The 15,372-nt window shown below is 35.9% G+C and overlaps 1 protein-coding gene across 2 annotated transcripts in view; it reads left to right on the top strand.

Annotated features, from left to right (window-relative positions):
* mRpL14 (mitochondrial ribosomal protein L14) overlaps nt 1–15,372 on the top strand; it is a 72,733-nt gene that overhangs the window by 18,022 nt on the left and 39,339 nt on the right. The window contains exon 2 of one of the 2 annotated variants that reach the window (XM_090375483.1): nt 9,595–9,683. The exons of the other annotated variant lie outside the window; for it this stretch is intronic. Coding sequence (XP_090231609.1) covers nt 9,595–9,683 — 89 coding nt within the window. The remainder of the gene's footprint in view (nt 1–9,594; nt 9,684–15,372) is intronic. 2 annotated transcript variants of the gene reach the window in all.

The following is a 15,372-nucleotide window of genomic DNA, read 5'->3' as shown; positions in this document are numbered from 1 at the left end:
GGAATTGAAGATATGGATTCAAGAGTAAAGGCCAATTGGAATACCTGTGTCCACAAAGATGGTTCAGCATGAGGCAAGAAGAATTGCTGATGAAAAAAAAGTTACTGATTTCAAAGGACACAATTGGTGCTTTAGGTTCATGAAACGGAATGGACTAAGCATGTGTACACGCACCAGACTTGCCCAAAAGATGCCTGAAAGCTATGAGCAGAAGGTCCTTGAATTTCATCGTTTTGTCATTCAATGTCGGAAGACACATCAGTTTGAGTTGGGACAGATTGCAAATATGGACGAAGTCCCCCTCCAATTTGATGTCCCAAGTAACAAAACTGTTGAGGGGATGAAAACTGTAACTGTGAAGACAAGTGGAGATGAAAAGAGCCATTATACAGTTGTTCTAGCTTGTTGGCCGACGGAACTAATCTGCCTCCTATGCTGATTTTCAAACGCAAAACAATGCCAAAAGAAGACATTCCTTGAGGAGTGATTGTCCATGTTCATGACAAGGGTTGGATGGATCAGGATGGAATGAAGATTTGGCTTGAGAAAGTTTGGAGCAGGAGACCAGGTGGGCCTTATGCAAACCTGCCCTATTGGTTTTTGATCAGTTCAGAGCACACATAACAAAAAGAAGATTGCTGCAGAGAAAAAAAACAAAACTTGCTGTCATACCTGGAGGCTTGACATCCCAGCTCCAACCACTTGATGTCAGCATTAACAAGCCCTTCAAAGCTGCCACGAGAGACGAATGGAACCAATGGATGAAGTCTTCTGGGGACAATTTGACACCAGCAGGAAGAGTGAAGAAACCAACTATAGGAGAAGTATGTACCTGGGTGAAAAGATCCTGGGATAATATCAAGATTGAGATATTTGTCAAGTCATTTAAGAAGTGTCCTATAGATGGACACTTCTTAAATGCTATAGATGGAACTGAGGACGAGGCAATATATGAAGACAGTGATTCGTCACAGACACAGATGAGGACAAGCTAATGGATGGGAGTTGTATAAGTTTTATGATGAATACAATTTGAGTTCAATAACTTTATGTAATACATTTTTTTTCAAATTTCAAAATTATTTTTGGCATTCAGTTCCCTTGTGACCACATCATAGTAAGCAATCAAATTGGTCAGACAAGACCTCCCTTTGACACACCCATGCTGTCTCTTAACTATTATTACAGTCTTGTCTAGATGATCCTGCAATGCTTCTTTAACTAGTGATTTCATTGTTTTCCCCTGAACACAAGTTAAACGAACAGGTCTGTAGTTACTTGTGTCACCTTTTGAACCTCCTTTGTGAATTGGTGATACATTTGCATACCTCCAGTCCATGGGGACCTCCCCTGAGTCCAAGGAAGCTCTTATAATTATGGCTAAGGGTTTGTTTACTTCCTTTGCTGCCTCCTTTAATATAAGTGCCTAGATCCCATCCATCCCAGGTTCTTTCCTTATGTTTAACTTCAACAATTTCTCCTCCACTTTGCTCTCAGTTATTACAAAATCACTTAGCTCCCTCTTAGCATTTGATAAACTTCTGGCACTCCCCTCATTGAATAACTCCTCGTGTGAATGTAGATGCTAAATACTCATTCAATTTATCAGCTACCTGAGCATGATCATCAATAGTCAACCCATCTATATTAAGTGGTCCAATCTGATTCATCCCTTTCCTTCTAGAGTACATAAGTAAAGAATTCCTTGCTGTTTTTCTTTGCATCCTTTGCCAAAGATTTCTCATAATCTGCCTTCGCCTGCCTAACCTCCTTTGTGACTTGATTACAGACTAGTTTATACCTGCCATAGGCTTATGTATTGCCCAATACTCTATATGCATCCCATACATTCTTCTTCTCTTCCACTAGCCTCATTAATGCATCTGACATTCATTTAGGCCTAAACTTTGAACAGTATTTCTTAGTTGGAATGAAAAGCCCAGTAGCCTCCAAAATTAATCCCTGAAGGCTTCCCATTTAGAATTCACTGTTGGTAACATTATCAGTTGATCCCACTGTACAGAATTTCAGAACTGTCTGAGACCTCTGTAGTCACCTTTATGAAAGCAAAAGCCCTTCCCCTTAGCCTTGATAGTAGTTACATCTTTAAATAATTCCCACATCAGTGCATTGTGATCACTGTCGCCCAGTGGTTCCTTTATCTGCAGATTCTTAATGCATGTAGAATCACTACTGATAATCAGATCAAGAGTATTACTCCCTCTGGTTGCCTCTCAAACATGTTGCTGTAGAAAACAGTCATCCAAAAAATCCACAAAAGTCTTACTAGAGTGCGAGTGACCAACCTGTGACCGAGTGACCAGAGTGAGAGTGAAGCATTCAAAGAACTTATCTTGGAAGCTACTAGGCTTTATATACCAACTAAGAAATATTGTTCAAGGTTTAGGCCTAAGTGGATGTCAGATGAACTAATGAGACATATGGCAGAGAAGAAAAATGCATGGGATACATACAAATTAACACGTGACACAGAAGCCTAGGCAGGCGAAGGCAGATTACGAGAAATCTTTGGCAAGGGATGCAAAGAAAAACAGCAAAGAGTTGTTTACTTATGTAAACTCTAGAAGGAAGGGGATGAATCAGATTGGTCCACTTGATATCGATGGGTCAACTGTTGATGATCCTGCTCGGGTAGCTAACAAACTAAATGAATATTTTGCATCGGCATTCACACATGAGGAGTTGTTCAGCGAGGGGAATGCCAGAGGTGTATTCAATTCTGGCAGTAAGCTAGATAATCTTGTAATAACTGAGAGTAAAGTGGAGGAGAAATTGTTGAAGATAAACACAAGAAAGGCACCTGGGATGGATGGGATCTATCCAGTTATATTAAAGGAGGCAGCAAAGGAAGTAAGCAAACCCTTAGCCATAATTATGAGAGCTTCCTTGGACTCAGGGGAGGTACCCACAAACTGGAGATGTGCAAATGTGACCCCAATTCACAAAGGAGGATGAAAGGCTGACACAAGTAATTATAGACCTGTGAGTTCAACTTCTGTTCCAGGAAAATTAATGGAGGCACTGGTTAAAGAAGCACTGCAGGATCATCTAGACAAGACTTCAGTTATAGCTCGGACACAGCATGGTTTTGTTAAGGGGAAGTCTTGCCTGACCAATTTGATTGGATACTATGATGCAGTCACAAAAGAACTGGATGCAGGGAATAACTTTGATATTATATACTTGGATCTTAGAAAGGCTTTTGATACTGCTGCACAAATTCGAGCAGTGTGGCATTGGAGGCAAATTGCTGCTATGGATAAAGGGGTGGTTGAGGGGGAGAAGACAGAGGGTGGTAATCAGTGGACACTGCTCATTGTGGACTAATGTTATCAGTGGAATCCCTCAGGGTTCAGTGTTAGGTCCATTATTGTTTTCTGTATTTATAAATAATATTGATGATGGTATATCAAGCTTAATGTCCAAGTTTGCAGAAGATACAAAAGTTGGCAGGGTTGTTAAGGACACTACTGACACTATGCTGCTGCAACATGATCTGGAAAGGTTGAGCAGATGGGCTGAGAAGTGTCAAATGAAGTTTAACATTGACAAATGTAAAGTACTACATATGAGAAACAGCAACCGCAGAGCAATTATCAACTCTGTGGTACTACACTGACGGTGGTAGAGAATGAAAAGGACCTGGGGGTAATTGTGCAGGCGGATATGAAGTTCTCTGAGCAGTGCAGACGGGCTGCAAGAGTAGCTCATGGTGTGTTATCAATGATATACAGGAATTTTTCTAGCAGGGATAAGGAGGTGATTATTCCCTTGTATAAAGCAATGGTCAGGCCACACCTTGAGTACTGTATACAGGTCTGGAGGCCTCATTTCAAGAAGGATGTAGTGCTGCTGGAACGAGTACAGAGAAGAGCAACAAGGTTAGTGAATGGAACAAGGGGTTGCTCTTACGAAGAAAGGCTTAAGTTTTTGCAAATTACAGTGTCTGAAGACTAGACACCGGCGAGGTGATCTGATAGAGGTGCATAAAGCCTTGAATGGTTTGAGCATGCTCAGTGCTGATAGGATTCTTCCTCTTGCTCAGAATAATCACCTGAGAGGGCATAAATTCAAATTGAGGAAAGACAGATGTAGGATATATGTCCAGAAATTTGCCTTTAGCCAGCGGGTAGTTGGTTGGTGGAGAAGACTTCCATCCCTTGTTGTGGAAGTTGATAGCCTATATAAATTTAATGCTCAGCTGGACAGGTATTTCCAACGAATGGAGGTGTGAAGTGGAAGTTTTTTTTTTTTTTTTCTGGCTGATGCTGCATAAGCTTGCTTTCTTGCATCATATGCGTCTACTAATACTAATGCTAACCCACAAGTTCCAGTCAATATCTGGAAAGTTAAAATCTCCCATTATAAGACATTCTGATTTACTGGCCCACTGTATTTCTCTGCACAATTCATCATTATACTCATCCAATTCATTAGGCCTATAACACACACCTACTCATTTTTTCTTTCCCAGTGCTTATTTCACACCAAATACTCTCAACACTGCATTGTCCACCAACATCAATTGGATGCACTTCTTTAGATTTTGTGTTTCTTAAACAACAGCATTACCCCTCCTCCCTTCCTATCCTGTCTATCCTTCCTATATACATTGTACTCCCCAAATTCCAACTCTGCACAGCCTATATCTGTGTGACAGCACGTCTCTGATATCCCAACAATATCTGGCTTTGATGTCTTGACTAGGACTTCAAGCTCATCAAATTTATTAACTATACTCCTAGCAGTGGTGTACATGCAAGTATACATGCACCTGTTCCTGCTCCTAGCCACCCTAACATAGCCCATGTATTTACTTGTTCCACTATGACTCCCAGCAGTCCTGGAAATCTTTATTACCTTGCTTTCCAGTCTGCTGCCCATTCTAATAGAAGCAGTGCAAGAATCACTTTTGCCTCTGCCTGCGGCCACTGTTAACATTTTAGTCTGTGTATCCCCCCCCCATGCTAGCAGTTTTCCAATCCGCCTAACACTGCCTCGATAGCATCAGCAAATATTCTTGCACCCTTTCTATTTAAGTGTATCCCATCCCTGTTGAAATAGTCTCTCCTGTCAACAAGTACAGACCAGGCTGAAAAAAATTTTACGTTAGCTTTGTACAATCTCTCCAGGGCTGAATTGATTGACAAGGCTCTCATCATATACTCCCTCCTATCGTGTCTGGGCAGAATTGTAGACACTTTCACATTCAACCCTAGCTTGTGACTTTTTTTTCAACATTGACCTGTACTTGTTGAGTAAATCTGCATATCTCTTACTCTTGATATCATTAGTTCCAACGTGTACAACAATATCACCTTTTGTGCTCTGAAAAAATATCTGCTCTACAACATCAACAACTTTTGCACCGGCAGACATACCCTGGTCCTGTTCCACCTATCCTTCTTACATAGTATATTCCCCATCTCCCTGACTATAGTCACCAACAATAACTAGTTCCTTTGGGATAGCTCATTCTGCCTTTGAGATTGCCTTCTGTGTTGCCTGATGCACAGGAGTGAGCTCTGTCGTTGAGCTGTGCAGCTGAGAGCCTGATGGGGCCCCTCCTATTAATTTCTTCGAGGACATTTACCCTATACCTCAAGCTCTCATAGACGCCCATCAGAACGTTGATTTGGTGCCTAATTTCTTGACACTTCAGACACCTAGCACACAGAAAGGAAAGCATCTTCCTTGACTAGATCATGTCCTGTTTTAGAAAGGTCGGCAAACATTGCACATTTCGCACATTTTTTGAGACTGTGATGCATTGGAGAATCGCCGCCTTCTTTTCTCCCCTGAGCCACAGCACTCTCGCTAGTCTGTAATTTTTGCTTTGCAGCTCTAGTGTGGGTCATGATTTCCATTTAAATACAATTTAATTAATAATGAAATTTAATAAGATTTATAATATTTTTGATTAATGTAATGTAAAAGTAGTAATGTTAATGTAAAATGTAATGTGAAGAATTTGGGTGGGTGGGTTAAATACAGTTCTTTGTGGGTCCTGTATAGTGGGGTCAAGGGGGAATGGGGCAGGTATGTTTTGGGCTCTGATCGCTGTCATAATGTGGGGAACACTAGTGGCACCTGACTCCAAACTATACCATAAGCCAGAGGTTCCCAAATTTTCTCAGTTCACAGCGCCTTTAGTGTCCCAGTAATTTTTTCACAGCACCCCTAGGCCAAAAGAAATACCTAACACAGTTTTCGACCTTTTAATATATATTCCTATATAATATTTTTTTTTATATAGAGGTACTAAATAAAGATTAATTATAGATCACCACAAAATTAAAAAGATACGGTACAATGGATACCGTACACCGTTTTATAATGAAATAAATATACAAATTAAAAAATAATAATGATAATAAATTTAAGTAACTGAAACCCAAATTACACGGCACCCCTAGAATGTTGTTGCAGCACCCTGGTTGAAAACCACTGCCATAAGCTTAGAAAAGCAGACCTGGACAGGAAAGGCAGGCTGTTTTCATCCAAGGCTGATGATCTTTCTAAATTTCTGTTTTTCTATAACAGTATTACAGTTGGAGCTGAATTTAAAACCAAGGCATAGAAAAAAAAAGGAGAATTATAAATAGTTGTTCAGAAAGTGCTAGAACTAAATTAATATCCAACTGGAAAATTCCTAGAGAAAGTATTGCCATAAGCAACTACATGGGATTTGTTAAGACCAAAGAACATAAAGAGATACTCTGATTGAAATTAGTTTGTTGTTACTGAAACTAATTGAAAATGAGTTTGTTGACTTATATTTGTGATTAATTTCTTGCATATTTTGAAATATTACAAGAAAATTTTCATGTCTTTTGTTTCATTAGTAAGTAAAGTTAACTGAGAACTGAGTAAGTGTTTAATTATATATATAATGTCAAAATATTTTTAAAAATCAAAATTCTTATTTGGATTAAAAAATCCTGTATTGCATAAGACATATATTGAACAGTGCATTCTCTACCTAACACTTTCCACTGGTATTAGGGTGCCACATTTTAAAATCCAAAAAAGGAGAGCACCATAATTAGTATCCTCTTTTATAATCTGAAAAGGTTACCAACTTTTTTTCAGAATGAAATATGGATTATGGAGACCCATGGGCAAACAAAATAGAGAAAGACAACAAGATGGAAATGTGATCTATTTTTAAACCCAACAGGCAGTATACTTAATGGAAAAAGAAGAACATAATAAGAGGGAATGGTTGTGTGAATTAATTTTTTTTTTTTTTTTTGGCTGATGCTACATAAGCTCATACACTTGCTTTCTTGCATCACATTCCACGATTACTACTAATTATTTTTACTACTACTACTAATTACTAACAATCATGATTACTACTACTAATATATTTCATAAATATATAATATTTAAAAAAAAACTGGTATCTTATGAAAACTTGATGCATTTCTTTGATTGTTTGTTTAATAAAGTTACCTTTTCATTTATTTGATACTTTATTATTGCACCTACACAATGAACAATATGCATAATATAATAATAATATCATAATAATATCTTTATTGCAATCAGCAAAAATAAGTAAATTTTACATGTATGCCTGATGCAATGCCCATAACAGCAAAAATGCTAGGGGTTGACCTTCATTACCCTTTTTTTAAACAAGGGTATTCTTTTTCTTACCATTCTAATTATGATATTGATTGTTTTGGTATTTTTAATGTGGACACAGTAAATAATAAAAGAATTTAAGCATGATGTTTTACTAACCAGTACCATAAAGCTTACTCTATCAATGCACTTGACATATAACAGCAGTTGCAGTTCTACAGAAAGAATACTACACTGCATTGTTCTTTTGCAGCACCTTCAAACAAATTTTACCTTTTCTTGTGGAAAATACTAAACTATATAAAATAACTTCAACATAAGTCAAGAAAAAATTCTAAACTAGATAAAATAACTTGAACATAAGCAAAGAACATGTAAAACTATGAACCGAGTATACATTAGAACACTCTCTAGGCAGTGCAATTATTGACACTAAGAAAAATCTCAGTCATAATGCAATAGCCTATAGTTCAATCAGTTTGCTAATATCACTCAGTTGTTCATTTCTTGTGCTTTTCCTTTTACAGCACTCATTTATTGACCACAATTGAATGGATGTATATTTGCATTAGGGTACAAAATTGCATCAAAAATTGATACTAGTGTGCATTCCGGCAGCAATCATGTTAATTCCACATGTATATATGATCATAATGACTCTGTTGGCCTTGGCCTTTAGAAAATAAACAGAAATTTATTACAATGGAATATTACCTTTTTATCTCTATTGGCAAAATTCCTATATATCATTGATGGCAACCTATGTTCTGACCTTGCAGCTTTACTGCACTTCTCTCAAGAGAACTTCTAAGGTTCTTTTCATTGTGAATATCATTGGGTGTACCATCCTCAACTTGATAATTTCACTTGGGATTACTGTGACCCTGATATAGAACCTTTCATTTACTAGTACCAAAGCTTAATTGCCACTTTTTAGGCTAGTTGTGTGTTGTTATAGCAACATACCCAAGTTCTCATTATTAACAACCCTGTCCACCTTAATATCATAATCAAATATTGACATGAAACTTTTAATATTATCATTAATGAAATTAAGACACAAGGACCCTATTTTGGAAACCCTAAGGGACACCACTTGCAGTGGTAGTCCATTTGAAGCACATCCCATTTATAATTTGCCTCAGGGGCTCACATCTGGTGAGTATGGGCTTGGAAAACCTAGGGTCCTGAGCTGGATATCATCATTCTCTTTCTTGGTGATTCCCTTCTACTTTCTCTCTCTCTCTCTCTCTCTCTCTCTCTCTCTCTCTCACCCCCCTCCCTATTTCTCAGGGTAACATGGGAATTTTTTTTTTTTTTTTTTTGGCTGGTGCAGCATAAGCCTCAGGCTTCCTTGCACCATATGGCTAATAATTTTTATAAATTTATTTCCATATTCCCTTGTCTTAACTTTTCTCTTCTCCCACCCCAAATTATTTTGAAATTTTTTACATGCTCTCTCACTTTTAATATAAAAAAAATTTCAAAATTGGGGATGGGGAGAGTTTATCAGAAGAAAAGTTAATAAAGCAATATATATAAAGAAATTTGAAGATAGGGCAATAAATAGAAATATAGATAAGGATAATATAGATGAATGGGAACAGGGTATAAATTTATAGGGAAAAAAATTTTTTCCTTTTTTTTTTTTTTTTTTTATAGATTAAATTCAATATTTATAATCAGAAGAGAATTTGTAGGGGGGGGGGGTTATAGAGTGCCTCTGATTGGCCCAATTGGGGATCAGTCACATCTTTTATGGTGCCATCTTCCTTTCCTTTCTTTGTGAGATATGCTGATCATTGAGAGGAATAGTTTGTGGCCAAAGGATTGACAGACATACTGGAATGTGATGCTGTTAACAATGGTAATAATTGTAGTATATTTATTGGTAGTTATCTTTTAATACATGGTTTCAGTTATAATATTGTGTGTCACTATAATTGCATAGTTTTCTAATGTATGTATTTCCTTCTTTAGTGCTTATCTTTCAAGATGTTGGCTCATTATTTTTCATCTAATCTTCTCCAAAAACCTATAAATTTTATTCCTGGTTTAAGATATTTTGGGTAAGCATAAATATTGAGAAGTTTTATTTATGAACATTGTGCCCTTTTTTGCTTTTAGAAGTAATTAACCAGAGCAAAATATGAAATAAAAAATGATTAAATTAAATTTGGATGGCATCTATCTCTTGCTCAAATGACACGTGTATGGGGACAAAAATTTAAATTGAAAAAGAATTAGACAAATTATTAAGGGGGGGGATAGAGAGCGGTTGGCTAGGGTTTTTTTTTTTTTTTTTTTTTGGTTTTTTTTCTGGCTGATGCTGTATAATCTGACTTTCTTGCATCATTTGCCACTACCAATACTAACACTTCAGTTAAAAATTAAATGGTTAATGTTGACATGTAAATGCTCATAGCTTATATATAAATATTTGATTCTGATGCATAATGGGAGGTATTTAATGATTTATTGTTGAGGCCACAAACATCCAGCCCAATTGAGAAATACTGCAAAAGAAAAATGTCAAAATGGGTTCTGTGGAGAGCTGAAATCTTTAATTGAGTAAAAGAAAAAGACATAGGATAGTTGCAGGCTGTTGCATGACACTGCTTCATATGTTAACTACATCTCATTCTGCTATAAATGCTTTCTTAGAACATGTTTAAAACTAGTTACATATTTATTTAACACCTTATTCACAATTATGAGTACAAATTTGAATTTATGCACACAAGAATTACATTCCTCTGTTGTTACACTCTTTCTCATTAGTGTAATTTCAATTTATGGTTATCTGTGAGTGCATGTTGCATATTTTGATTTGTTTATATTTTCTGTGTAAAAAATTTATATATGGTTCCTGTAATTGCATATTCTTACTCCCCATATTGTAAACAATGAGTATTAAAAATGATAGTGTTTCAAGAAAATTGAGGTGTGTAGCACACATTTCTTGATTAGACCGGGGTTTGAGCCCATGCCCACCAAATACGGAGGATGCGGAAAGGTCAGAGAATGACCACCGCATATCCCTGCAGCAATATAGGGCCTTAGTTGCTAATGCTCCTAAAAACCAAATAACAAACAAACAAGAAAATTGAAATTTTTTTTTTCAATTTTTTCAAATAAATAAAAATTTATTTCATTAAATATTGAAATAAATATGTAACTTTTAAAGTTTTGACAAATTGTTTACAAAATGGAGCTGGATATCAAATGAATTTGCATGTTCAAAAGAATTTGGTTGATCTGTTATGTAGTTACAGATTTTAGATGGGGGGGGAAAAAAAAAGAAACAAGTGGCAACTGACTATACATCCATTCTTTAAAATATCAACTCAGTACAAGAAGATTCCCCCTTTTCTCCAGTTGAAAAATTAGCAATCAAAACCAAAACAGTATTGCTCATTAAATTTTATTTCACTATTTAACCCTTTATAGTGTAATTCTTATATGTTAAATTAAAAAAATTGATTCCCAGAGCCAAGTTTTTTTTTGTTTTTTTTTATTATTATTATTTTATTTATTTTTTTATTGTTATTATAATTATGCTGCTTAGCCTTTGTACTAATCCACGAATATAACAAAAATGGAAAAATTACATTTTATTAGGTGGTGGTTTTTTTTTTTTTTTTGTGAGAGAAGCCTCATGGGTCACAAGATCAAAATGTAAAAAAGTTAGTTCTGATCATGACACATGTATGATGTATATGTATCTCTTGCTGCTGTTGCTGCAGCCAGTTTACACATTTATGTTTATATTTTGTATATTCATTTGTTCAGTTGATATGATGTGAAGTTGATGCAACCATGTGGGATCATTATGGCAACTTACGAAAAAGAACAGTATTACTCTATTTCACTATCTTTTTAGTTGACATTACTCTCATGAAATTCTGCTATATTTCTCAAAGTTTTACTGTAATATATATTTTATTATAGAATATAATAAAGAAAATAATAATAAAAAAATGGTATTCAATCAAGTAGTCCACTTTCTGTATGATTTCATAAATTGCAGTGTGTGATGAAGTATGAACTTCCCAGGCAACTTACTTGAAGCATCTGTAGCACTGATTGCACACTGGGAATTATAAGCCAGTTGTCAGAGTGCATATTGAAAAAGAGAAAGATATTTTTTTGATGAGTTTCTATGATAAATATAAGCCAAAAAAAAAGAGCAGTAATAGCTATGTGGACAATGTTTACTAAAAAAAAAAACAATATCTATGTCTACAAAGGTATGTAGACCTAAGGGATAAACTAATGGTATTATTTTACGAATTTTTCAACATGTCGAAGTTTACATGAATATAACAACAATTATGAGTATTTAGTTTGGCGTATGAAAAAGAGAATATTCACTATTTTATCTGAATTCCTTTTTTTATCAATTTGAAATGCTGTGCTTTATTATATTTGCATTACTGTATTTTTTGAAACTGTCATATCATTCTTCTAGAATATAATTATAAATATATAAATATAATAAAAAGGGTATTCAATAGAGCAATCTAATTATCTGTTAGAAAGTTTCATTGCAGGGTAAAATTATATTCAGGTTCCCAAAGCTATCATATACTTGAAACAACTATGTGATACAATTCACAATGGGGAAACATCTACCATCCTGCAGAGCTTGAATGAATATGCTGTAAGGAGAACTTGCATGCAGTTCTCAAGGCCAGTCAAATTTCAAATGACAAGATCTGACTGTAGGGTCTCACAGTAGTCAAAGGGTTAATAATTGATAAATTTAAATTGCAATAAGTATTGACAAATTATAACTGTATGGAACCAATCCCTGACTGCTATATGAAAATGTGCATGTTATAGCATGCATTTCTACTCTATCATTTTTTCAGAACATGTGTTTCATGACTATTACCATTGAAACCACATTAGTACCATGAATGAATAGTGAAGTCAAGTTGAACTGCTGCAAAATAAGTAACAAAAGTATTAGAAAAGTGTCTGCCTGGAAAGCTGCTGAAGCTGCAAGAGCATAAAGCCCCAGAGGTGAATGGTGCACTTCCAGAAATGTTCACCATCCATCCTGTATATGATGTACATTTAAAATGTATAATGAAGTGAGTGCATCCCACTATTAGTAATGTCAGTGAGATCATCATTAGATTGAGATTATTCCATTGGACTGGAGAAATGCCAAAGTCTCCCTCATTTGATGAGGGGGAAGAGCTGATGGGCATTTATAGAGAGTAAGCCTGACTTCTGTGGTTGGTCAGATTATGGAGTACGTGGTTAGAGATGCAATACTGGATCATTTTAACAAGAATGGCATTCTGTAATGGGTCTAGACTTGGTGCATCATGGCCTTAGTCACCCATGCATCATAAAAACCCAAATCAAATGTAATGTGTCAAAGCATGGTTTTTTGAAAGGGAAATCTTGCCTATAAAGTCTGTTAAGTTAGCATGATGAGGTTATAAAGCAGTTGAAAACAAGAAACAGCTTTGCTGTATCTCTCTGGATTTTAGTAAGGCTTTTAATATGGTTTCTCTGAAGTAAAAAAAAAAACATTTTAACTATGTCTACACGTTGGCTGTCTTTTGACAAATTTTTAACTAGTCTGATCGAACGTTGGCAACCTGTGACAAGGCTGTTTAAAGAAGTGGGGAGAAAAGCCATATCTATGAGCTTTTCAAAGTTACTGAATTGGGAAGCACGACAAACAGCAGCTAATGAGCAGCACTGAACCATGCCCAAAAACAGATCATAATATGATAGTGGCGTGCTGAGATGCTAAGTGCTGCTCATACTGCTACCTATAAGTCTATCTTATTTTATTTTATATTCTCATTCTTTATTTAACTTGGTTTTTCTTCTCAGTTTGGCATTGCATTGTATGGCCTACTTTCATTTAATTTCTTACTATATAAAAGCCACAATTATGCAATCTTTTTTGCATTAACATCTTGATTATTTGTCAGTTGTGGTGTAGCATTGATTTGTTTATGTTTGAAATATGATTCCATGATAATTGTTGTCTTTTTTGCCTTCAGATAAGATGGCATTCATACATATTGCTCATTATTATGGCTGATTTTTCAGTATTGTTAATGTGATATTTTGGAACATCCAGTTTGAGTGGTTCTCAAGGGACAGTATTCCTAATTTATTTATAATTAGCGTGTAAATTTTCTGGTTTGGCCTTTAATATAATATATCAACCCCAGGGGCTCACATCTGGTGAGTATGGGCTTGGCACACCCAGGGTCCTGAGCTGGATATCACCATTCTTCTCTTTCTTGGTGATTCCCTTCTACCTCTCTCTCTTTGGGTAATTCAGAATTTTTTTTTTTTGCCTGGTGCAGCATAAGCCTCAGGCTTCCTTGCACCATATGGCTAATAATAATAATAATAATAATATTCAAAATTATCAGATACATATTCTTTCTGAAAAATTCTTATTCTTAATTTGGTCCCCTTCCCAACTCTTCACTGTTAATTTAGTGTAGTACTGGACTGTGCTGTACTCATATCTTGCAAGGCTTTCATACTCTGCAGACTTATTCCTAATTTAATTTACATCTTTAATTTACACACACACTTTAAAATGCATACATATATGTGTGTAGAAATATGTGCACATGCATAATTTTGAAATTTCCTATTATTAATAGTTGAAAGGCAGGCACAAAAGAAAAACAACCAGAGTCCAATTTTCATCAATTTTAAATATAGCTCTATCTAATGGTACATAAAGAAAGGTTCTATTAGAAAAATGGAAACTACGCTCACAATCAGAAATAAAGATCTCATGAAATATTAGTGTGCTATCCAAGAATGATCATAATTACCACATTGCAGAGTAAGAATGATCACAGTTCACTATATAAACATTGGATGCCATTTTTCTTTGTTCACAATTTCCAGATGATTGGAGGAAAGTAATACAAATCAGCAGGTTTGTATTACTTCTCTCCATTGCTACTTATGATTACACACTTCTGACATGCTCAAGAACTGCACAGAGTATCTTCATCCACTTTATGTAAAAAAAAAAGTGACTTATTCTGGAAAAGCCGATATAGATATTAAAAGTTGCAAAGGAATGGCCAATGTTTGTTTAGCATTAGTAGAGGCATTTGATGCAAGAAAGCAAGCTTATGCAGCATCAGCCAAAAAAAATAATAAATAAATAAATAAAAAATAACCACTTCCACTTCACCCCTCTGTTCATTCGAAATACCTGTCCAGCTGAGCCTTAAACTTATTTAGGCTATCAACTTCTACGACAAGGGAAGGAAGTCTGTTCCACCAAACAACCACCCACTGGCTAAAGGCAAATTTCCTCACGTCTATCCTACATCTGTCTTTCCTCAATTTGAATTTATGCCCTCTCAGGTGAAGAGGAAGAATCCCATCAGCATTGAGCATGCTCAAACCATTCAAGGCTTTATACGCCTATCAGATCACCTCGCTGGTGCCTAGTCTCCAGACACTGTAATTTGCAAAACTTAAGCCTTTCTTCGTAAGAGCACCCCTTTGTTCCATTCACCAATCTTGTTGCCCTTCTCTGTACTCGTTCCAGCATCTCTACATCCTTCTTGAAATGAGGCCTCCAGACCTGTATACAGTACTCTAGGTGTGGCCTGACCATTGCCTTATACAAGGGAATAATCACCTCCTTATCCCTGCTAGAAAAATTCCTATATATCATCGACAATACACCATGAGCTACTCTTGCAGCCCGTCTGCACTGCTCAGAAAACTTCATATCTGCCT

The sequence above is a fragment of the Mastigoproctus giganteus genome, chromosome 6 (genome assembly GCF_048544385.1).
Source record: "Mastigoproctus giganteus isolate SK-2022 chromosome 6, ASM4854438v1, whole genome shotgun sequence".
NCBI lineage: Eukaryota > Metazoa > Arthropoda > Arachnida > Uropygi > Thelyphonidae > Mastigoproctus > Mastigoproctus giganteus.
Note: the sequence above shows the minus strand (reverse complement) of the source record. Positions and strands in the feature narration are given on the sequence as shown.